General features: G+C 38.4%; 1 protein-coding gene across 1 annotated transcript in view; it reads left to right on the forward strand.

Annotated features, from left to right (window-relative positions):
• Positions 1 to 26,407, forward strand: part of LOC128689926 (protein Star-like) — a 215,690-nt gene that overhangs the window by 160,291 nt on the left and 28,992 nt on the right. Inside the window, exon 5 of the mRNA XM_070088720.1 lies at positions 16,010 to 16,093. Within this exon, the coding sequence (XP_069944821.1) occupies positions 16,010 to 16,093 (84 nt within the window). The remainder of the gene's footprint in view (positions 1 to 16,009; positions 16,094 to 26,407) is intronic.

The following is a 26,407-nucleotide window of genomic DNA, read 5'->3' on the forward strand; positions in this document are numbered from 1 at the left end:
AGTCACTGAAATTAATCAAATGCAAGGGAAACAGAAGAGTTTGAGTCAACATTTATTAACATTGAATCATACACCTGGCGATGAGAATCCAGCTGATTTCTTGTCACAAGGCTTGACTTATGATAAATTTGTGTTTACTGTATCATGGTTCAGGGGACCGAGTTAGTTGGTAGATAAAGTTAATTGGCCATTATAAAATACACATATTGCACCTTCTGAAACTGATATTAACAGGTATTCTTCCTTACCCAAACTATTAATGTAACATTGTTAGTTTTTAAATTTATGAACAAAATGAATATTTCTTATAATTTTCCACATCCTCTGAAATAATGGACTCAGAAAGTACAAGAAGAAGCGAATGGAGATGCAATTAAATTGTTGCTAAAAGGAAAATTTGTATTTAGATGATGATATAATTATGTGCAGAGATAGGTTACAAAATGTTGTACTGGGTGAATATGCTAAACCCGCTGTCTTACTGCCCTAAACCCATCATCTGCCAACTTTGATTGTTTTAAATACCCATAAAAATGTAAAGCATGGTGGGGAACAAGATACTTTAAATTGTATTAGGGAAACTGTCTGGATTCCATAAGGATGACAAAGTCTTAAAAAGTGTGTTAAATGTTGTATAATATGTCGCCGTGTGGATGCCAGAACCTTCGTGTAGCCAGCTCCTCCAACGTTACCAAGGGAACGTTCACAGTTGTTAAAACCATTTGATGTAACAGGTGTTTACCTGGAGAGAGTTCCGGGGCTCAACGCCCCCGCGGCCCGGTCTGTGACCAGACCTCATGGTGGATCAGGGCCTGATCAACCAGGCTGTTACTGCTGGCTGCACGCAATCCAACGCACGAGCCACAGCCCAGATGATCAAGTACCGACTTTAGGTGCTTGTCCAGTGCCAGCTTGAAGACAGCCAGGGGTCTATTGGTAATCCCTCTTATGTATGCTGGGAGGCAGTTGAACAGTCTTGGGCCCCTGACACTTATTGTGTTGTCTCTTAACGTGCTAGAGACACTTCTGCTTTTCATTGAGGGGATGTTGCATCGTCTGCCGAGTCTTTTGCTTTCGTTGTGAGTGATTTTCATGTGCAAGTTCGGTACTAGTCCCTCTAGGATTTTCCAGGTGTATATAATCATGTATCTCTCCCGCCTGCATTCCAGGGAGTACAGGTTCAGGAACTTCAAGAGCTCCCAGTAACTGAGGTGTTTTATCTCCGCTATGCGCGCCGTGAAGATTCTCTGTACATTTTCTAGGTCAGCAATTTCACCTGCCTTGAAAGGTGCTGTTAGTGTGCAGCAATATTCCAGCCTAGATAGAACAAGCGACCTGAAGAGTGTCATCATGGGCTTGGCATCCCTAGTTTTGAAGGTTCTCATTATCCATCCTGTCATTTTTCTAGCAGGTGCGATTGATACATTGTTATGGTCCTTGAAGGTGAGATCCTCCGACATGATCACTCCCAGGTCTTTGACGTTAGTTTCTCGCTCTATTGTGTGGCTGGAATTTGTTTTATACTCTGATGAAGTTTTAATTTCCTCATGTTTACCATATCGGAGTAATTGAAATTTCTCATTGTTGAACTTCATATTATTTTCTGCAGCCCACTGAAAGATTTGGTTGATGTCCGCCTGGGGCCTTACAGTGTCTGCAATGGAAGACACTGTCATGCAGATTCGGGTGTCATCTGCAAAGGCTGTGGCTTACATCCTTGTCTATGTCAGATATGAGGATGAGGAACAAGATGGGAGAGAGTACTGTGCCTTGCAGAACAGAGCTTTTCACCGTAGCCGCCTCAGACTTTACTCTGGTGACTACTACTCTTTGAGTTCTATTTGTGAGGAAATTATAGATCCATCTACCAACTTTTCCTGTTATTCCTTTAGCACGCATTTTGTGCTCTATTACGCCATGGTCACACTTGTCGATGGCTTTTGCAAAGTCTGTGTATATTACATCTGCATTCTTTTTGTCTTCTAGTGTATCTAGGACTTTGTCGTAGTGATCCAGTAGTTGGGACAGACAGGAGCGCCCTCTCTAAACCCATGTTGCCCTGGGTTGTGTAACTGATGGGTATCTAGATGTGTGGCTATCTTGCTTCTCAGGACCCTTTCAAAGATTTTTATGATATTGGATGTTAGCGCTATCGGTCTGTAGTTCTTTGCTATTACTTTACTGCCCCCTTTGTGGAATGGGGCTATGTCTGTTGTTTTTAGTAACTGTGGGACGACCCCAATGTCCATGCTCCCTCTCCATAGGATGTTAAAAGCACGTGATAGGGGTTTCTTGCAGTTCTTGATGAACACGGAGTTCCATGAGTCTGGCCATGGGCAGAGTGCATGGGCCTGTCATTTATCGCCTGTTCGAAGTCATTTGGCGTCAGGATAACATCAGATAGGCTTGTGTTTAACAAATTCTGAGGCTCTCATAAAAAATTAATTTAGATCTTCGACTCTCAGTCTGGTTAGCGACTTGCTAAAAACTGAATCATATTGGGACTTGACTAGCTCACTCATTTCCTTGCTGTCATCTGTGTAGGACCCATCTTGTTTAAGTAGGGGTCCAATACTGGATGTTGTTCTCGAATTTGATTTGGCATAAGAAAATAAGTACTTTGGGTTTCTTTCGATTTCATTTATGGCTTTTAGTTCTTCCCGCGATTCCTGACTCCTATAAGATTCCTTTAGCTTAAGTTCGATGTTTGCTATTTCTCTGACCAGTGTCTCCCTACTCATTGCAGATATAGTGGCCTCTTTTAGCCGCTCTGTTATTCTTTTCCGACGCCTGTAAAGGGAGCGCCTGTCTCTTTCTATTTTACATCTACTCCTCCTTTTTCTTAAAGGAACATGCCTTGAGCATACATCGAGTGCCACAGTTAATTTGTTCTAGGCATAAGTTGGGGTCTGTGTTGCTTAATCTATCTTTCCAGCTTATATCATTTAGGACTTGGTTTACTTTGTCCCACTTTATGTTCTTGTTATTGAAGTTGAATTTGGTGAATGCTCCCTCGTGATTAATCTCGTTATGTCGGTGTGGGGCTCCGCGCATACATGTCTGAACCTCGGTTATGTTGTGATCCGAGTATGTTGTTTTTGATATGGTGATATTTCGTATCAAATCATCATTGTTAGTGAAGATGAGGTCCAGTGTATTCTCCGGTCTAGTAGGCTCTATTATTTGCTGGTTTAAATTGAATTTTGCGCAGAGATTTAAAAGCTCGTTTGTGTGTGTGTGTTCTCTTCCGAGTTGCCTCCTGGTGTTATCACTACAACAACATTATTTGCCATATTCCTCCATTTTAGGTGCCTTAAGTTGAAATTCCTCATGAGCAAGATGTTGGGGGCAGGAGCTGGAAGATTTTCCAGACAGTGATCAATTTTCAACAGCTGTTCCTGGAATTGTTGGGACGTTGCATCCGGAGGCTTGTAGACTACCACAATGACTAGATTTTGGTTCTCGATCTTTACCGCTAAAACATCAACTACATCATTTGAGGCATTTAGCAGTTCTGTGCAAATAAGTGACTCTGCGATATACAGGCCAACTACCTACCCCCTCCCTTTTGCCTGTTCACTTTGTCTCATCTGTATAGGTTGTAACCTGGGATCCATATTTCGTTGTCCAAGTGATCCTTTATGTGGGTCTCTGTGAAAGCCACGAACATTGCATTTGCCTCTGCAAGTAGTCCACGGATGAAAGGTATTTTGTTGTTCGTTGCTGGCTTTAGACCCTGTATATTTGCAAAGAAGAATGACATCAGATTGGTGGCATTGGTGGTACTAGGGGAGACTTTTTTTCCGGCATTAGTATCTGTATCTCTTGGTTTGGAGTGGAGGCCATCGACTGTGATTCCACTCCATAAATGACTGGATTTGGTGTACGATTTCTGCCATTTCCTGCCAATTTCTTTTCCTTCCTGGCACTAAAAAACCTCTCCCTGTTAAGTGGCTGTGGCGACCCAGGCTTTTCCAAGGCCTGTATGTTTTGTATATTTTTGTCCCCTTTAGATGGTGTGCCTGGCAATGTAAGTTATAGCACAGTCTTTCCTGTACTGAAAAAAAAAGCTTACAGGAAAGGAGTTTGCATTTTCCTGTTGTCATATGGGCACGGCATTTTCTAGGGTGGTCAAAGTTGCACGTCCCATCTGTTTTTCCAGATTTCCCATGCCTGCAGATACCAAGTGCATAGTATGTGCACAGGCTTGGTTTCCGTTTGCCTTGGATTTTTGTGACTGTATTCCCTGTTGGTGCATGTTTACCTGTCTCATTCCTATCCTCACTAATACTGACAATGAAGCTCTCACCAGTTGTTTCTGGTAATATATCCTCACTATTGCTAGTGGAGTCCCCTTGTTAGCCATTTCCTGTGGTATTACTAGTTTGTAATATTGGTTTTATCTTGTCCTTGACTATACTTGTTTCCCCACTACAGCTCCCGTCTCCCTCGAGGCCACTAATATGCATTCCTCCATGCATACAGTTACACTCTATAGGGGACTACTGTGGTCCAATTATTTTAATAGGTAATTCAGATGGTGTTGCCTTGAAAGTGTATGTTTATTTGCTTGCACTGCTACTAGAGCAGTTCATTTAGAACTTGCTCAGGACTTGGCCGCAGAACTGTTTTAACAGCTTTTTGGAAATTTGCAGCTAGGAGATCCTGTCCAAGATTGATGATTTTAGATAATTCCACTACTTTTGTAGTGGGTGCTCAATATTTGATGGAATTAAAGGAGAATAATAATGTACCATCTCTGTTAACCAAGCGTGGATGTGCCTGGAAATTTATTACTCCCAGAGCTCCTTGGTTTTATGAAACAATGATAAGTACAGTAAAAAGGGGTCTAGGGAAGGTGCTACACAGGAAAAGAATGACTTTGGATGAATTCCGTACTGTATTAGTGAAGATGGATAATCGTATAAATAATCGTCCCCTCTCATACATTAGTGATACTCCAGATGTAGATATGTTAACACTTTCTCATTTAACATGTAGACTAAAACTGGAAGCTGCACCTATCTATAGAGATAATTATAATAATGTAGAATTGTTAAGTAATAAATTTAAGATGATACGGTAATTAATCATTGGTCCATTGTGTGGCAAAATAAGTATCTTCTTACACTACGTGAACACTTTTATGGTGCGTCAGAGGCAGTAGGTCGACAGAACATTCAACCAGGTGACATTGTATTGATACTGAGCAGCATCGAACATTGTGGCCTCTGGGGAAGGTATTAACATTGTACCCAGGCACACAAGGTGTTGTCAGGAATGTCAAGGTCTGTCCAGGTCAGGAAAGTTTGCACACCATTAATAAATTAATTTCCACGGAATTAAATGGTGTTCAACTAACTGTAAATGATAATCTAAGGGAAAGTGACACGAGGGAAGTTGAAGATAGCGCCGATCAAGGAATTCAAGAGGAAGAAATAGTAATAAGGTCTACTAGGTGAACAGCCACTCAAGTTAGAGTTTCCTGGAATCGTCTCATAGAGGAAGATGCAATATAAGTCATTTATCAACTACCATTCCCCAGCCCCAGTGTGGAAAATTTAGGATTTTCCTAAATTCAGCATGTGTAAAACTGAATAATACAATAATTGTGTTATAAAATGTGATGCTGATTTGACTCTTTCTAGAAATTTCGAGTAACAGGGGATGTAGAACAGTGGCAGAGGGATGCAGAGAGAACCATAATGAATTTAATGTGTGAACACTGGTTTGAGCTGTGCAATGTAAGCAGGCATAGTCGAAGGTCAGTTGGTGTATATCGGCCTCAATCTATAATTTATAAATTGCTGACACGTTCCTGCTGAAGAATTGGGATAAACAGTGTGGATAACCCTTTCAATTCGGCAACAAGGACAGAAAACAGAGGACTCCAATCCTTCCCAGCAACACTCCTTAGCTAAGTTATGCTTACCCATAATGTACAGTAGTTTTTGCATTGGCCATTGTAAATTCAAGCTGTATTGGTAGCAATAGGGTGTGTTCCATCAGCATTAAGTGTCTTCCTGTGACAAATGGAAAATTAATGTGTGTAAATTTGATTTTTCTAATGATATGGTTCGGAGAAAACCTTCCCTAGTCTCTAAAAATATTCCCATTAACCATTTCTAACAGTCAGATCCTAAAATCATATACAGTCCACATTAATTTATAATATATCATTATTGATATTAATGTTTAACATTGTAATTATTAATTTAATGTTAGGTCTAGCTTTTTTTGTGGGAGTTCGGCATGGAGGGAGTGACAGTTTGGCGACCTACTGTCACTAAGTCCCACTTACCTCACCCAAATGACTTGCAGGTAAAAATTCAGGTAATACCCTCCAATCCTCCTTCAGGTAATTTCCCACAACAAGATAAATAGTTTCATTATACTGAATATAAGCAACTGCTCCATATGCCAATTTTGAAGCATCGCAATTTTTTTCTACAGGTTGAATGTTTGGACATTCTAAAATGTAGTCCTAGTGTGACCCCAATCTATGATCACACACTTTACATTTCATGTGCTTGACATCTCCATACAGTACTGATCTGTTACAGATACTTATAGCTTAGCTTTAGTCTTGTTTTCTAGTCTTGAAACTTTCTCCAGAGACATGTTTTACTTGAAGAAATTCTTTATGATGGTCAGTGGACCGGCTAGTTCTTTATTGTATTCTCTGAGTTCAAACTTGTTTGCAAATTATTTTCTAACAACGTTTTCCTCTTAATTTGCGAGTTAAGGGAAGGCTTCGCATTTATCATGCTTCCAGAGGCTTATATAAGAATCCACAACAGTCACTAATCCGCTTGCCAGTAATTTATGCATATTTTTTTCTGTTCTAATATTAGCATGAGCGTTGCATTCAGTCCTCAGGCTATTCAGAGCAAATGATGAGAACAGTGAGTCAGGTAATTAATAAACTGGCTGTAGTTTCACGTCAGTTGACCTCATTACTGTATTACTTTTTTTTTTTTTTTATTCACCGGTATTCTCCCGGCCCGGGTCTTTTCCAAGTAGTGGTGACCCGGCCTTGGCTCCCTATCTGGGGAGTGTCTCGAGACTTAAGTCTCCCATGGGAGGAAGGACAAGTACCTCCTAATTATGACACACTAAATATGTATGTAAACTATCGACATATCTACGTATAGCATAACACTGTAATAAGTTTCCACTTTATTACTTTATCACACCCAGTGACTTTTACAGAAAACGCCATGTTAGTCAAACCTTACTCATAAACGATGGTTTGTCATTCTCAATCAACATTGTTATACCTCTGATGTTAAACATGAGCTTTTGGGTGATGCAACACTCTCATGATATGCCACGACTGAGCTTCTGGATGATGCAACACTCATGATATGCCACGACTGAGCTTCTGGATGATGCAACACTCATGATATGCCACGACTGAGCTTCTGGATGATGCAACACTCATATATGGTACTGGTCTTCAGTACTGGCAAGTTGATAAGACATGTCATATGCAACAGTTAGGAATCTTTATTCCTAAACGTTTCACCTACACAGTAGGCTGCTTCAGTCCAGTACAGAGGCAGCACCAGATGCAGTAGAGATGTAAAGACGATGTAATACAGGGTTTCCCAAAGTGATCAATATCGACCCCTAAGGGTTGATGGGATTATCGAAGGGGCCAATATATGGCTGGTGGTAAATAAGAGAGGTCAGTAAATGTCTGAGGATGTACTTTGCGTTGTGTCTCTGTGACCTTCAACTCTCCCTCTTATCTCTCTCATCTCTCCTGTCTCAGCAAGGTTATATGTACGTGTAGTATTCCTGTTCACCTCCCGTACTGAGTGTACTCCCTCACCTCAAACACTGTTAGAGAGGCAGTACGTTTTTAACTTCCACACTGATATGAGTGGTGCTACAGAAGTCATTGTTTGGAATTTACTATAAATTTAGCATTGTAGCACCCATAATGGCAGCTGCTGATGCCTTGTTATGTTAAAGACGAATTTTTGGATGACACAAAACTCACATTATGTTACAGACGAGCTTCTGGATAATACAACACTCATTATGTTACAGACGAGCTTCTGGATGATACAACACTCATTATGTTACAGACGAGCTTCTGGATGATACAACACTCATTATGTTACAGACGAGCTTCTGGATGATACAACACTCATTATGTTACAGACGAGCTTCTGGATGATACAACACTCATTATGTTACAGACGAGCTTCTGGATGATACAACACTCATTATGTTACAGACGAGCTTCTGGATGATACAACACTCATTATGTTACAGACGAGCTTCTGGATGATACAACACTCATTATGTTACAGACGAGCTTCTGGATGATACAACACTCATTATGTTACAGACGAGCTTCTGGATGATACAACACTTATTATGTTACAGACGAGCTTCTGGATGATACAACACTCATTATGTTACAGACGAGCTTCTGGATGATACAACACTTATTATGTTACAGACGAGCTTCTGGATGATACAACACTTATTGTGTTTCAGACGAGCTTATGGATGATACAACACTCATTATGTTACAGATGAGCTTCTGGATGATACAACACTCACAATATGTTATAGACGAGCTTCTGGATGATACAACATGGATGATGCAACACTCACATTGTGTGTGGAAAATTACATTTATCTGGATGTAACTCATAATGTATATACCAGTAAATGGTAACACAGATAATTATTATTTATCAAAGTTACTTAGACAAGTCGGAATTTGGGACACCTAGGTCACAAAAATGTCCCCCTTCGATACCTACAACTGTCATAACCACAAGTTGCTCTAGACCTATAATTACAAATGAAATGTACATACACACCAGGAATTCTGGTAAATATAAAAATTGGTGGACTGTATATTAAAATTAATATTACTTAAACACATTTATATAACAGAAGGAGAATATATCTTAATATCACTCACTAATTTGACTGGAGATTAATGTGTATCATACTCAAAAATCTCATTCTAACCAAATTTATGAAGATAATGCTGGCCAGAATTATAACACAAATTTAGATAGCTTATCTGAGGTTCCTGGAGCTGTCTTGTCCAGTCGTCTGATATCTCCCGATATCGAGCGATGAAAATTCTTCCGATTATTCACTAACGTTTCTTGTCCAATTCAAACAACAATGGCGAGTCCCCTCTGCGCAGGCACAGAACTTCCCATTTTTTATAACATAATTTTTATTAAATACAATATAGACCATCAATTTACATAAACTGTATTTCTGGAAAATATATACAGTATTTTCCACACTGCGGCCGGGCGGAGTTCGTTGCTAAACGACTCAAATTGCTCATTTGGCAATGGTGGAGGACCTGCGTACATATAGGATCTGGCATCCACATGGCAACATATTACACAAGATTTAATTCACCCTTTTTACACTTTGCCGTCCTTGTGGAATCCAGAAAGTTTCCCTAATACAATTAAAGGTATCTTGTACCCCACCATGCATTACATTTTTATGGGCATTTAAAACAATTAAATTTGTTAGATGATGAGTTTTGGGCAGTAAGATAGGGTGTTTAGTATAATCACCCAATTCAGCATTTTGTAACCTACCTCTGCACCTAATTACATTGTTCTCTAAATGCAGCCCCAATTTCTCTGTTATGGAACCTTTCACAATTTTTCTTTCCATCATCAATTTAATCTCATTGCCATAGATTTCTTCTTGTACCCTCTTTATCCAATATTCAAGAGGATGTGAAAACTTATATGAGATATTCATCTTGTTTAGAAATTTAAACACCAACTTAGTTACATTGATTAGTTTGGGTAAAGAAGAATACCTATTTATATCAATGGCTAAGGAAGGACAAAGTATTGGAGCGGTGGTCACAGTAATTTCAACAGGAGCAATATATGCCTTTTGTACAGGCCAATTAGCTTTATTTACCAACCAGCTCGGTCCTTTAAACCATGATACAGCATTTACAAATTTAGCATAAAGTAAACCTCGAGACAAGAAATCAGCTGGATTCTCCTCCCCAGGTATATGATTAAATGTTAACATATGCTGACCCAAACTGTTATACTTCTCTTGCATCTGATTAATTTCAGCGACTCTGTTTTGTATGTACACAATTTTACTGTTTCCATTAAGAATCCAATGTAAGGATACCTCATTATCAGACCAAATTACAGTGTCACTAATATTTATCTCATGCAACTTATTTCTTATATAATTAGCTAATTTGACACCTACATAAATGGCTGTTAATTCCAACTGAGGTAAGGTATGTGATTTAATTGGAGACACTTTAGCCTTAGACATAAGAGAAATAACACTATTACATTGAAGATAAGCAACTGCTCCATATGCCAATTTTGAAGCATCACAAAAAATGTGGAGTACATTTTTCCCATTTGGATTGGCCACCTGGCGTGGGAACTCCAACATTGAAATTTTTTCATAATCACCAATTAATTCATCCCACCTGTTAATGAATTCCTCAGGTAGAATTTCATCCCAAGCACATTTAAGTTTTCATGCTTCCTCTATTAATAATTTCCCTCTTATAGTAAGGGGTGACACTAAACCTAGTGGATCAAAACATTTGGAAACTTCAGCAAGCAAGACTCTCTTAGTTAATTTATTGGGCATACTGTAATTATTAGGTTTTAACATTAACAAATCTCTCTCAGTATCCCAAGTTAATCCCAATACATTACTACATTTTGGCACTTCATCTCCAGGGTAATCTTTACTTATTTTGTCCTTTAATTTGGACGAATTACTATTCCAATCCATCAGAGGCATATTTGCACCTTGCATTATTTTATTAGCCTCTCCATAAGTCATTAACAGTTCCTCTTCAGTTCACGTCACACTCAGGAAATTGTCCACATAAAATTATTTGCTCATTACTTTACTCAGTGGACTTCCCATACATTTAAGGTGTGCATTTATCGTCGCTTGAAGTAGGAGCAGACTGGATGTAGCACCAAATAATACGCTCCTAAAGCGAAAGGTTTTCAGAGGGCTAAGTGGGTCACTAGGATTCTCAGGCCATAAGAAGCGTGCACAATCCCGGTCAGCCTCTTGTAAACCCACTCTTAGGAAACTTTACATATGTTAGCCGTAAAGGCATAATTCTTCACCCTGAAATTTAGGTACATTTTTGTTACTCCTGGCACTACAATTAAACACAATCCTCAGAGGAGTGGTCTTAGAATCCTTCTTCACTCCGTGATGTGGCAAATAGTGACCATAAATTTTGGCTTGCTCAGGAGGTACCTCTTCTATAAATTTATTAAGCAATTGCTCAGCAATTATATCATTATAGGCAGTTAACAATTCTGGTGTCTTACTCAGTTCGTGGAGCTGAGCCTTTAACTGTCCATATGCCATTCTGTAATTAGTGGGCAATTCTGGTTGGTTCAGTCTCCACGGATGTCGCACCCAGTATTATCCAGATTCAAATTTTACATCTCTCAGGTATTGTTCCTGAGTAAAAGAATCGTCTGGACTTTCTTCATTTACATTTATTCCAATGCTGTCTAATTCCCACAATTTATGCACTGGCTCAACACCATCCTCTATGGAAGAATTATACTGGGGTACGACTTCATGAGTAAGACACACAGTTATGGTATTTGTAGTTTCCTCTAGTCATGAATTATTATTACGAGGAATCCTACCATACATTACATGGCCTCCAGCAAAAGGGTGACACCACATTTCTTTACCATACCCTTTACAAAGGAGGCATAATAGTCACTACCTATCAAAATATTTATTGGGCCTACAGAATTATCACTTACACCAGAAGGTGCTAAATTTACATTATGTGAAAGTCTTTCTGTAGCTTTACTAAGCCCTACTGTAGATATTTTCTCTGGAAGTCTATCTACAATTACTGCATTAACACGTTTCTTCTCATTGCCCAAACTGACAGTTACATAAACAGTGTCATACAATTGAGCCCTTTTATCCGAGAGAAAACCAGATAATTTTAAAGTTGTGGGATCTCCCATCTGTACTTTCATACCATCAAGATATTTACGTTTTATGAAAGTACGCTGGGATCCCTGGTCCAATAATGCAGTTACATTTTTTGATTTATGCCTTTTATCATCAATTTTTACCTGTAACACAGGTAAGGCTACTTCAGCAAAACCATCATTATTAACATTAGCAGCAATTTTTACATTAGTCACTGTTGTGTCAGGATTGTCAACATTATCATTATTATCAACATTATCATATAGATCTTTACACATGACTATATGGTGTCTTCCTTTGTGACATTGATAACAGTTGTTTAATTTGGCATGATAATCCTTTACATTGTGATTACCTAGACATCTGATACATCTGTCAAGTTCTTCCAATCTTTCAACTTTATCATTCCATGAATTGTATGCATTGCAATTCTTAGAAAAATGAGTACCCTTACAGAAAAGAAAATCTCTCTTTTCTTTGACTGGTTTCTTACTAACTGGGCTACCCTTAGGAGGGTACTTATTCTTCTTACCCTGTGGAGAATCATTATTTCTAATTCCTGCTGCTTGATATGCACATATGCAACTCTTTTTAGGAAATGAATTTTGATTTTTAACATTAGGATAATTTTTCCCTTTGTGAAACTTGACAGATACCTCAGAGTTATTATGTGTTGCATCTTTAAAATGAGTTGGTTGGCTGGTCTGCAACTGAACAATTAATTCTTGTAGACCTAGTCTTATTTCCTCCAGACCAAAATAACCCTTGTGATACTTGTTCGAGAGTCATTCAAGTGTTTCACAGCTTAATTTATTCTGTACTATAGCACTCAATAACCAGTCTGATTCCTTCGGATTATATTTATTACTTAAAGTTTTGAGAGTGCTCTCCAGTTTAACTCTAAACTGCTGTAAACCTTTGTAAGTGTGATCTGGAGATTTTAAATTAACAATGATATTCACTAGATCCAACCTACTTTGTTCTATATTACCATAAGTGACTTTCAACAAGTTAACTTCTTCCTTGTAAGAGTCATCTACATTGGGAAAGGCTTGTATGAGTATGTGAGCATCTCCTCTTACCTGTCCTTTGAGGTAAAATAATTTAGTTACACAGGCTAGGTCACTCCTGTCATGCACAGCTGCTTTAAAAATTGACCAAAACTCCTCCCAATTTTCTCCAGGATTAAATACAGATAAACATAATTCTGGGAGTTTTGGCAAAGGCATCTTATTTGTTGGAGCAGACTGATTAACTGCCTGGTATTAGCTAAATCGTAAATATATTGCTTTATATTATTATTTGACTTTGTTATATTATTAGGTAGGATGTAACATTTATATATTATTCAGTGTTCATAGTTCGAGTGTTAAGTAGCTGCCGCATTGTCTAACTACTGTAACTACCACTCCGCTTGTTTCACTGCCGTCTTCTCTGTAGTTTCTGGGCAGCATTAATGTTTTTATAATCATGAGTGAGCGCTAAACCCGTAGGTTTATACAGCGCTTGTGGGGGGGATGGGAGGCATTCAGGTTCAATTCAGGGAACTGGAGCACAGATCCAATTCCTTAGATCAAGAGCCCCTCACCAGCACCAAAGAACCTCCCTTGAGGGGTGCTGGGCAGCAGCAGCCCACGGAGAGTCACGTGTTCAGGGTGGGGTGATCACACCTCACCTGGGTGAAGGACTGCCTTGCCTTCTCTAGCCCTCTCTCTCTGTTTGACGATGATTCCAACAACACCTCCCTCTCCAGCTCTCCCTTGTTGGAACATCATCTCTGTCGCTCTCTCTTGTTGTTAGTTCTGTGTAACACTGTTCACAGAGCATAACCTAGACTTAGTGATTTTCGACGTTTTACTGAGGTTGAATCACACTGGCACTCTGAGAAACTCAGGTCCTGAGCTGTAGCTTCTGACCTAATTTGTACTGGTATCTGTGCACCGTCACATTCGGGGATTTTCTAATGCTGAACTTAGATTCCGCTGTATAGCCCTTGTGGTTTAGCGTTTCTTTTTGATTATAATAATAATGAACTTAGATTCAGTAGTATGGGAGTTTTGTGACTTTTGTGGAGGATCTGCAGATGGTCCCTACTTAGTGTCGTTATATTATCTCCTTGTTCCTGATTCTGTGTTGCTGCTGCTTGTTATATTGCTGTTCGGCGAATCGGTCGTCTTTCTGTTCAAGCAAGCTGTTCTGATTGCCAGGTTGGTCAAGAAGTTAGTTTATGTGAGGACTCTTAGTCACTGGTTAAGTCGAGTCGAGTCTTGAGACAAGCGAACTACTTAGAGCACTAACACACATACACACATACTCACTTGTATATATTAGTATTATGTTCTTAAATGCCGACAATGTACCAGACGGTACTTAAAAGCCATAAAGATATGTGTGTCTTCAGCACAATAATACTGTATATGAGAAGTGTAGGAATTTACATCCTATATTATATTAAATTGATTACTTTGATTTACTTTGATATTGTCCACCTAGACAACTTTATCTTTATTAATAAACTTCTTAAATATTAATTTCTTTAGTTAGTAGCCTACCAGTTGTAATCCTCAAGCACTAGTGAATCTTACTACTAAATTCTAATGGATAACTGGACCAGGATATAGACTATTGTTACAAAAACCCAGTAACAGGCTGGATGCTAGAGGGGCAGACCTTTCTAGTATTCACTGGAGATCTCTATCATTATTAGATATCGCGTTTTTTGTAACACTCACATTATGTTACAGACGAGCTTCTGGATGATACAACACTCTCATTATGTTACAGACGAGCTTCTGGATGATACAACACACTCATTATGTTACAGACGAGCTTCTGGATGATACAACACTCTCATTATGTTACAGACGAGCTTCTGGATGATACAACACTCTCATTATGTTACAGACGAGCTTCTGGATGATACAACACACTCATTATGTTACAGACGAGCTTCTGGATGTTACAACACTCTCATTATGTTACAGATGAGCTTCTGGATGTTACAACACTCTCATTATGTTACAGATGAGCTTCTGGATGTTACAACACTCTCATTATGTTACAGATGAGCTTCTGGATGTTACAACACTCTCATTATGTTACAGATGAGCTTCTGGATGTTACAACACTCTCATTATGTTACAGACGAGCTTCTGGATGTTACAACACTCTCATTATGTTACAGACGAGCTTCTGGATGTTACAACACTCTCATTATGTTACAGACGAGCTTCTGGATGATACAACACTCTCATTATGTTACAGACGAGCTTCTGGATGATACAACACTCTCATTATGTTACAGACGAGCTTCTGGATGATACAACACTCTCATTATGTTACAGACGAGCTTCTGGATGATACAACACTCTCATTATGTTACAGACGAGCTTCTGGATGATACAACACTCTCATTATGTTACAGACGAGCTTCTGGATGATACAACACTCTCATTATGTTACAGATGAGCTTCTGGATGTTACAACACTCTCATTATGTTACAGATGAGCTTCTGGATGTTACAACACTCTCATTATGTTACAGACGAGCTTCTGGATGTTACAACACTCTCATTATGTTACAGACGAGCTTCTGGATGATACAACACACTCATTATGTTACAGACGAGCTTCTGGATGATACAACACTCTCATTATGTTACAGATGAGCTTCTGGATGTTACAACAATCTCATTATGTTACAGACGAGCTTCTGGATGATACAACACTCTCATTATGTTTCAGACGAGCTTCTGGATGATACAACACTCTCATTATGTTACAGACGAGCTTCTGGATGATACAACACTCTCATTATGTTACAGACGAGCTACTGGATGATACAACACTCTCATTATGTTACAGACGAGCTTCTGGATGATACAACACTCTCATTATGTTACAGACGAGCTACTGGATGATACAACACTCTCAATATGTTACAGACGAGCTACTGGATGATACAACACTCTCATTATGTTACAGACGAGCTTCTGGATGATACAACACTCTCATTATGTTACAGACGAGCTTCTGGATGAGCCCTGACTACGTGAAGCAGAGTGTTGCCTTCAGTGCTGTCTCCAGTCAACTCCTTGAAAAAACAAATGTTAGTAGCACCAATTTTGGGGTGATTTAACTGTTGTACTTTTGAAATAGAGGAGGAAAGACATGCAGCAGAGGTTTGTGTAGAGCTTGATCAAGTTAGGAAGCACTTCACTGTACGGAACATTGTAACAATAACAACTTACCTTCAACATGTGTCTTTCCTGGGTTTGCTTATGCTGGGATGAGAATTGTTAAACTTTTATAAACCGGACTGAAAAAACATACTTTATAAGAGAGCATGTTTATTGAGAGTGATGTTTATTGAGAGTGATGTTTATTGAGAGTGATGTTTATTGAGAGTGATGTTTATTGAGAGTGATGTTTATTGAGAGTGATGTTTATTGAGAGTGGTGACGTTTATTGATAGTGATGTTTATTGAGAGTGATGTTTATTGAGAGTGATGCTTATTGAGAGTGGTGATGTTTATTGAGAGTGATGCTTATTGAGAGTGGTGATGTTTATTGATAGTGGTGATGTTTATTGATAGTGGTGATGTTTATTGATAGTGGTGATGTTTATTGAGAGAGTTAATGTTTATTGAGAGTGATGTTTATTGAGAGTGATGTTTATTGAGAGTGATGTTTATTGAGAGTGATGTTTATTGAGAGTGATGTTTATTGAGAGTGATGTTTATTGAGAGTGATGTTTATTGAGAGTGATGTTTATTGAGAGTGATGTTTATTGAGAGTGGTGACGTTTATTGATAGTGGTGATGTTTATTGAGAGTGATGTTTATTGAGAGTGATGTTTATTGAGAGTGATGTTTATTGAGAGTGATGTTTATTGAGAGTGATGTTTATTGAGAGTGATGTTTATTGAGAGTGGTGACGTTTATTGATAGTGGTGATGTTTATTGAGAGTTATGTTTATTGAGAGTGATGCTTATTGAGAGTGATGTTTATTGAGAGTGATGTTTATTGAGAGTGATGTTTATTGAGAGTGATGTTTATTGATAGTGATGTTTATTGAGAGTGATGTTTACTGAGAGTGATGTTTATTGAGAGTGGTGACGTTTATTGATAGTGGTGATGTTTATTGAGAGTGATGTTTATTGAGAGTGATGCTTATTGAGAGTGATGTTTATTGAAAGTGGTGATGTTTATTGAGAGTGGTGATGTTTATTGATGGTGGTAATGTTTATTGAGAGTGATGTTTATTGATGGTGGTAATGTTTATTGAGAGTGATGTTTATTGAGAGTGATGTTTATTGAGATTGATGTTTATTGATAGTGGTGACGTTATTGATAGTGGTGATGTTTATTGATAGCGGAGATGTTTATTGAGAGTGATGTTTATTGAGAGTGATGTTTGTTGATAGTGGTGATGTTTATTGAGAGTGATGTTTATTGAGAGTGATGTTTATTGAGAGTGATGTTTATTGAGAGTGATGTTTATTGAGAGTGATGTTTATTGAGATTGATGTTTATTGATAGTGGTCATGTTTATTGAGAGTGGTGATGTTTATTGAGAGTAATGTTTATTGAGAGTGATGTTTATTGAGAGTGATGTTTATTGATAGTGGTCATGTTTATTGAGAGTGGTAATGTTTATTGAGAGTAATGTTTATTGAGAGTGATGTTTATTGATAGTGTTCATGTTTATTGAGAGTGGTGATGTTTATTGAGAGTAATGTTTATTGAGAATGATGTTTATTGATAGTGGTGATGTTTATTGATAGCGGTAATGTTTATTGAGAGTTGTGATGTTTATTGAGAGTGATGTTTATTGATAGTGGTGATGTTTATTGATAGCGGTAATGTTTATTGAGTGGTGATGTTTACTGAGAGTTGTGACGTTTATTGAGAGTGGTGATGTTTATTGAGAGTGATGTTTATTGATAGTGGTGACGTTTATTGAGAGTGATGTTTATTGAGAGTGGTGATGTTTATTGAGAGTGGTGATGTTTATTGAGAGTGGTGATGTTTATTGAGAGTGATGTTTATTGATAGTGATGATGTTTACTGAGAGTCGTGATGTTTATTGAGAATGGTGATGTTTATTGAGAGTGGTGATGTTTACTGAGAGTGGTGATGTTTATTGAGAGTGGTGATGTTTACTGAGAGTGGTGATGTTTATTGAGAGTGGTGATGTTTACTGAGAGTGGTGATGTTTATTGAGAGTGGTGATGTTTATTGAGAGTGGTGATGTTTACTGAGAGTGGTGATGTTTATTGAGAGTGGTGATGTTTATTGAGAGTGGTGATGTTTATTGAGAGTGGTGATGTTTATTGAGAGTGGTGATGTTTAGTGAGAGTGGGTATGTTTATTGAGAGTGGTGATGTTTATTGAGAGTGGTGATGTTTACTGAGAGTGGTGATGTTTATTGAGAGTGGTGATGTTTATTGAGAGTGGTGATGTTTACTGAGAGTGGTGATGTTTATTGAGAGTGGTGATGTTTATTGAGAGTGGTGATGTTTACTGAGAGTGGTGATGTTTATTGAGAGTGGTGATGTATATTGAGAGTGGTGATGTTTACTGAGAGTGGTGATGTTTATTGAGAGTGGTGATGTTTATTGAGAGTGGTGATGTTTACTGAGAGTTGTGATGTTTATTGAGAGTGGTGATGTTTATTGAGAGTGGTGATGTTTACTGAGAGTGGTGATGTTTATTGAGAGTGGTGATGTTTATTGAGAGTGGGTATGTTTATTGAGAGTGGTGATGTTTATTGAGAGTGGTGATGTTTAAAGAGAGTGGTGATGTTTATTGAGAGTGGTGATGTTTATTGAGAGTGGTGATGTTTACTGAGAGTGGTGATGTTTATTGAGAGTGGTGATGTTTATTGAGAGTGGTGATGTTTACTGAGAGTGGTGATGTTTATTGAGAGTGGTGATGTTTATTGAGAGTGGTGATGTTTACTGAGAGTGGGTATGTTTATTGAGAGTGGTGATGTTTACTGAGAGTGGTGATGTTTATTGAGAGTGGTGATGTTTACTGAGAGTGGTGATGTTTATTGAGAGTGGTGATGTTTATTGAGAGTGGTGATGTTTACTGAGAGTGGTGATGTTTATTGAGAGTGGTGATGTTTATTGAGAGTGGTGATGTTTATTGAGAGTGGTGATGTTTATTGAGAGTGGGTATGTTTATTGAGAGTGGTGATGTTTATTGAGAGTGGTGATGTTTACTGAGAGTGGTGATGTTTATTGAGAGTGGTGATGTTTATTGAGAGTGGTGATGTTTACTGAGAGTGGTGATGTTTATTGAGAGTGGTGATGTTTATTGAGAGTGGTGATGTTTACTGAGAGTGGTGATGTTTATTGAGAGTGGTGATGTTTATTGAGAGTGGTGATGTTTACTGAGAGTGGTGATGTTTACTGAGAGTGGTGATGTTTATTGAGAGTGGTGATGTTTATTGAGAGTGGTGATGTTTATTGAGAGTGGTGATGTTTATTGAGATTGATGTTTATTGATAGTGGTGACGTTATTGATAGTGGTGATGTTTATTGATAGCGGAGATGTTTATTGAGAGTGATGTTTATTGAGAGTGATGTTTGTTGATAGTGGTGATGTTTATTGATAGTGGTGATGTTTATTGAGAGTGATGTTTATTGAGAGTGATGTTTATTGAGATTGATGTTTATTGATAGTGGTCATGTTTATTGAGAGTAATGTTTATTGAGAGTAATGTTTATTGAGAGTGATGTTTATTGAGATTGATGTTTATTGATAGTGGTCATGTTTATTGAGAGTGGTGATGTTTATTGAGAGTAATGTTTATTGAGAGTGATGTTTATTGATACTGTTCATGTTTATTGAGAGTGGTGATGTTTATTGAGAGTAATGTTTATTGAGAATGATGTTTATTGATAGTGGTGATGTTTATTGATAGCGGTAATGTTTATTGAGAGTTGTGATGTTTATTGAGAGTGATGTTTATTGATAGTGGTGATGTTTATTGATAGCGGTAATGTTTATTGAGTGGTGATGTTTACTGAGAGTTGTGACGTTTATTGAGAGTGGTGATGTTTATTGAGAGTGATGTTTATTGATAGTGGTGATGTTTATTGAGAGTGATGTTTATTGATAGTGGTGACGTTTATTGAGAGTGATGTTTATTGAGAGTGGTGATGTTTATTGAGAGTGGTGACGTTTATTGAGAGTGGTGATGTTTATTGAGAGTGATGTTTATTGATAGTGGTGATGTTTATTGAGAGTGATGTTTATTGATAGTGGTGACGTTTATTGAGAGTGATGTTTATTGAGAGTGGTGATGTTTATTGAGAGTGGTGATGTTTATTGAGAGTGGTGATGTTTATTGAGAGTGATGTTTATTGATAGTGATGATGTTTACTGAGAGTCGTGATGATTATTGAGAATGGTGATGTTTATTGAGAGTGGTGATGTTTACTGAGAGTGGTGATGTTTATTGAGAGTGGTGATGTTTACTGAGAGTGGTGATGTTTATTGAGAGTGGTGATGTTTACTGAGAGTGGTGATGTTTATTGAGAGTGGTGATGTTTATTGAGAGTGGTGATGTTTACTGAGAGTGGTGATGTTTATTGAGAGTGGTGATGTTTATTGAGAGTGGTGATGTTTATTGAGAGTGGTGATGTTTATTGAGAGTGGTGATGTTTATTGAGAGTGGTGATGTTTATTGAGAGTGGTGATGTTTATTGAGAGTGGTGATGTTTATTGAGAGTGGTGATGTTTATTGAGAGTGGGTATGTTTATTGAGAGTGGTGATGTTTATTGAGAGTGGTGATGTTTATTGAGAGTGGTGATGTTTACTGAGAGTGGTGATGTTTATTGAGAGTGGTGATGTTTATTGAGAGTGGTGATGTTTACTGAGAGTGGTGATGTTTATTGAGAGTGGTGATGTTTATTGAGAGTGGTGATGTTTATTGAGAGTGGGTATGTTTACTGAGAGTGGTGATGTTTATTGAGAGTGGTGATGTTTATTGAGAGTGGTGATGTTTACTGAGAGTGGTGATGTTTATTGAGAGTGGTGATGTTTATTGAGAGTGGTGATGTTTATTGAGAGTGGTGATGTTTATTGAGAGTGGTGATGTTTATTGAGAGTGGTGATGTTTACTGAGAGTGGTGATGTTTATTGAGAGTGGTGATGTTTATTGAGAGTGGGTATATTTATTGAGAGTGGTGATGTTTACTGAGAGTGGTGATGTTTACTGAGAGTGGTGATGTTTATTGAGAGTGGTGATGTTTACTGAGAGTGGTGATGTTTATTGAGAGTGGGTATGTTTATTGAGAGTGGTGATGTTTACTGAGAGTGGTGATGTTTACTGAGAGTGGTGATGTTTATTGAGAGTGGTGATGTTTACTGAGAGTGGTGATGTTTATTGAGAGTGGTGATGTTTATTGAGAGTGGGTATATTTATTGAGAGTGGTGATGTTTATTGAGAGTGGTGATGTTTACTGAGAGTGGTGATGTTTATTGAGAGTGGTGATGTTTACTGAGAGTGGTGATGTTTATTGAGAGTGGTGATGTTTATTGAGAGTGGTGATGTTTACTGAGAGTGGTGATGTTTACTGAGAGTGGTGATGTTTACTGAGAGTGGTGATGTTTATTGAGAGTGGTGATGTTTATTGAGAGTGGTGATGTTTATTGAGAGTGGTGATGTTTGAGAGTGGTGATGTTTACTCATAGTGGTTGTGTTTATTGATACCCGGGGTATACCTGGAGAAGGTTTCAGGGGTCATCGCCCTCGCAATCTGGTCTATGACCAACCCTCGCGGTGGATCAGGGCCTGATCAACCAGGGTGTTACTGCTAGCGGCACGTAAACTGACGTACGAACCACATCCCGGCTGGTGAGGTATGGACTTTAGGTGCCTGTTCAGCGCCTTCTTGAAGACAACCAGGGGTCTATTGGAAATCCCCCTTATGTATGCTGGGAGGCATTTGAATAGTTCTGGGTCCCGGATACTTAGTGTGTTTTCTCTCAGTGTACTCGTGGCGCCCCTGCTTTTCATCGGGGGAATGTTGCATCTCCTGCAGAGTCTTTTATTTTCACAGGGAGTGATTTTCGTGTGCAAATTTTTTACTAATCCCTCTAGGATTTTCAAAGTGTATATTATCATGTAATCGCCTGCATACCAAGGAATGCAAATGAAGGAAATTCAACCGTTCCCAGTAATTTTGGTGCTTTATCATACTAATGTGTGCCGTGAAAGGTCTCTGTACATTCTCCAGGTCAGAAATTTCGCCTGCCTTGAAGGAGGCACTTAGTGTACAGTAATATTCCAGCCTAATAGAGAGAGCAAGTGTCCCTTGTTTTGAAGGTTATCATAATCCATCTTATCATTTTCCTAGCAGTTGATGTAAATAGATTTTTGTGGTCTTTGAAGATGAGATCCTCGGACATTATCCCTCCAGGTCCTTCACATTAGTTTTTCGCTCTAATGTGTGGTTAGAATTTGTTATATTCCCTGATACAATTTTAACTGAGAGTTGAAATTTCTCTTCATTGAACTTCATATTATTTTCTGCAGTCCATTTAAAGATTTGGTTGATTTCCACTTTGAGTCTTGCGGAGTCTTCGATGGAGGACACTGTCATGGCAATTCAGGTGTCATCCTCAAAGGAAGACACGGAGCTATGGCTTACATCTCTGTCTATGTCAGATATGAGGATATAGAACAGGATAGGAGTGAGTACTATGTCTTGTGGAACAAACCTTTTCATTGTAGCCGCCTCAGACTTTACTCTATTTACTATTACTCTTTGTGTTTTATTTTTTAGGAAGTTATAGATCCATCTTCCAGTTTTTCCTGTTGTTCCTTTTCATCACGCATTTTGTACACTATTACACAGCGGTCACACTCGTTGAAAGCTTTTGCAAAGTTTGAGTATGCTACATCTGCATTTTGCATATCCCCTAAAGCATCCAGGACCTTGTCCTATTGGTCCAGTAGCTGAGGCAGGCAGGAGCGACCTGTTCTAAACCCGCCATGTCCTTGGGTGTGTAATTGATGGGTATCTAGGTGGTTAGCGATCTTGCTTCTTAGAACCCTTTCAAAGATTTTTTATGATACGGGATGTTAGCGCGGTCGGTGTATAGTTCTTTGCAATTGCTTTACTGCCACCTTGGTAGAGTGGGGCTATGTCTTTTGTTTTAGGTGACTGTGGGATGACCCTTGTGTTCATCCTCCCTCTCCATAGAATGCTGAAGGCAGTTCTTGATGCACATGGAGTTCCACGAGTCCAGGCCTCGGGCAGAGTGCATGGGCATGTCGTTAATTGCCTTTTCGAAGTCTTGTGGTGTTAGGATAATATCAGACTTGAAATTGCCAAATTTTTAGTCTTAATCGTAGAAAAATCATTTAGATTGTCGACACTTAGTGTGGTTAACGGCTTCAGTATTTCACTCATTTCTATGCTGTCATCTGCGTAGATTCCATTTCGTCAAACAGGGGTCCAACACTGGATGTTCTTTTCGCCTTAGATTTTGCATACGAAAAGAAGTATTTTGGGTTTCTTTCAATTTCCTTTATGGCTTTAAGTTCTTCCCTAAGCTTAAGTTTGATGTTTGCTATTTCTCTGACCAGTGCCTCCCTTTGTATTTCGGATATACTGCCCCCTTCCCCCGCTTTGCAGCTCTGTGATTCTTCGCCTCTGCCTGTATAGGGAGCATCTCTCTCTAGCTTATATCTTCTGTTTGTTTTTCTTAATGGAATGTTCCTTGAGCAGACCTCAAGAGCCACAGAGATCACTTTTTCTAGGCAAAGGTTCGGATCCGTGTTGTTTAGGATATCTTTCCACTTAGGACATAGTTAATGTGTTTCCAATGTATATTTTTGTCATTGAAGTTGAATTTTGTGAATGCATCCTCATAACTGATCACATTTTGCTGGTCAGGAGCCCTAAGCATACATGTCTGTACCTCTATTATGTTGTGATTTGAGTGTATTGTCTTTGATACGGTTATATTGCGTATCAGATCGTCATTGTTAACGACGATCAGCTGCAGCGTATTTTCTAGGTTTGTAATCTCTATTACTTGCTGGTTTAAGAAGAATTTGGCACAGAGATTTAATTTAATAGCTTGTATTTGTGTAAATTTTCATCTGAGCTGCCTCTCGGGGTGATCTGTGCTAAAACATTGTTTGCTATACTCCTCCATTTTAGGTGTTCCAAGTTCAAAAATCCTAGTAGTTAGATACTTGGGACAGAGCTGGGAGGTTTTCCAGATAGTGGTTAATTTTCAAAACCTGTTACTGGAATTGCTGGGAAGTTGCACCTGGAGGCTTGTACACAACCACAATGACAAGGTTTTGGTTTTCGATCTTTATTGCCAGTACTTCAACTATATTATTTGAGGTGTTTAGTAGTTCTGAATAAATGAGTGACTCTGTGACATACAACCCAACGCCCCTTTGTTGCCTGTGTAATCTGTGGCATAAGACTAAGTAACAACCTGATATCCATATTTTGTTGTCGAAATGATCCTTTATGTGGGTCTCTGTGAAAGCCACAAACACTGCATTTGATTCCGTGAGGAGTCCCTTGAGGTAAGGTATTTTGTTGTTTAGTGATGGGTTTAGTTCCTGTATGTTTGCACAGGTAAATGTTGTTATGTTGATGGAATTTAGGGGGTGGCTTTGTTTGTTGGTATTGATATCTGTTGTTCTGGAGTGGGAGGTATTTATTGATACAGGTGGTGTTGATTGATACAGGTGGCGTTTATTGATACAGGTGGTGTTTATTGATACAGGTGGTGTTTATTGATACAGATGGCGTTTATTGATACAGGTGGTGTTTATTGATACAGGTGGTGTTTATTGATACAGATGGCGTTTATTGATACAGGTGGTGTTTATTGATACAGGTGGTGTTTATTGATACAGGTGGTGTTTATTGATACAGGTGGTGTTTATTGATACAGATGGTGTTTATTGATACAGATGGCGTTTATTGATACAGGTGGTGTTGATTGATACAGGTGGCGTTTATTGATACAGGTGGTGTTGATTGATACAGATGGCGTTTATTGATACAGGTGGTGTTGATTGATACAGGTGGCGTTTATTTATACAGGTGGTGTTTATTGATACAGGTGGTGTTTATTGATACAGATGGCGTTTATTGATACAGATGGTGTTTATTGATACAGGTGGTGTTTATTGATACAGGTGGTGTTTATTGATACAGGTGGTGTTTATTGATACAGATGGTGTTTATTGATACAGGTGGTGTTTATTGATACAGGTGGTGTTTATTGATACAGGTGGTGTTTATTGATACAGGTGGTGTTTATTGATACAGGTGGTGTTTAATGATACAGGTGGTGTTTATTGATACAGGTGGTGTTTATTGATACAGGTGGTGTTTATTGATACAGGTGGTGTTTAATGATATAGGTGGTGTTTATTGATACAGGTGGTGTTTATTGATACAGGTGGTGTTTATTGATACAGGTGGTGTTTATTGATACAGGTGGTGTTTAATGATACAGGTGGTGTTTATTGATACAGGTGGTGTTTAATGATACAGGTGGTGTTTATTGATACAGGTGATCTTTATTGATACAGGTGGTGTTTATTGATACAGGTGGTGTTTATTGATACAGATGGTGTTTATTGATACAGGTGGTGTTTATTGATACAGGTGGTGTTTATTGATACAGGTGGTGTTTATTGATACAGGTGGTGTTTATTGATACAGGTGGTGTTTAATGATACAGGTGGTGTTTATTGATACAGGTGGTGTTTATTGATACAGGTGGTGTTTATTGATACAGGTGGTATTTATTGATACAGGTGGTGTTTAATGATACAGGTGGTATTTATTGATACAGGTGGTGTCTTGATACAGGTGATGTTTATTGATACAGGTGATGTTTATTGATAAAGGTGATGTTTATTGATACAGGTGGTGTCTTGATACAGATGGTGTTTATTGATACAGGTGGTATTTATTGATACAGGTGATGTTTATTGATACAGGTGATGTTTATTGATACAGGTGATGTTTATTGATACAGGTGATGTTTATTGATACAGGTGATGTTTATTGATACAGGTGGTATTTATTGATACAGGTGATGTTTATTGATACAGGTGATGTTTATTGATACAGGTGATGTTTATTGATACAGGTGGTGTTTATTGATACAGGTGAACTTTATTGATACAGGTGGTGTTTATTGATACAGGTGGTGTTTACTGATACAGGTGGCATTTATTGTTTATGATACATTGATGTTTATTGATACAAGTTGCTCGCGTCAGCTTACGGACAGTGATAAGGAAATGTGTATCGTTTTTAACACGTACTTCCTCTCAGTTTATACACAGGAAGATATTAGCGATATTCCAGAAATAATAAATTATGTAGAACAGAACGATAGTAAACTATGCAC

The sequence above is a fragment of the Cherax quadricarinatus genome, chromosome 25 (genome assembly GCF_038502225.1).
Source record: "Cherax quadricarinatus isolate ZL_2023a chromosome 25, ASM3850222v1, whole genome shotgun sequence".
NCBI lineage: Eukaryota > Metazoa > Arthropoda > Malacostraca > Decapoda > Parastacidae > Cherax > Cherax quadricarinatus.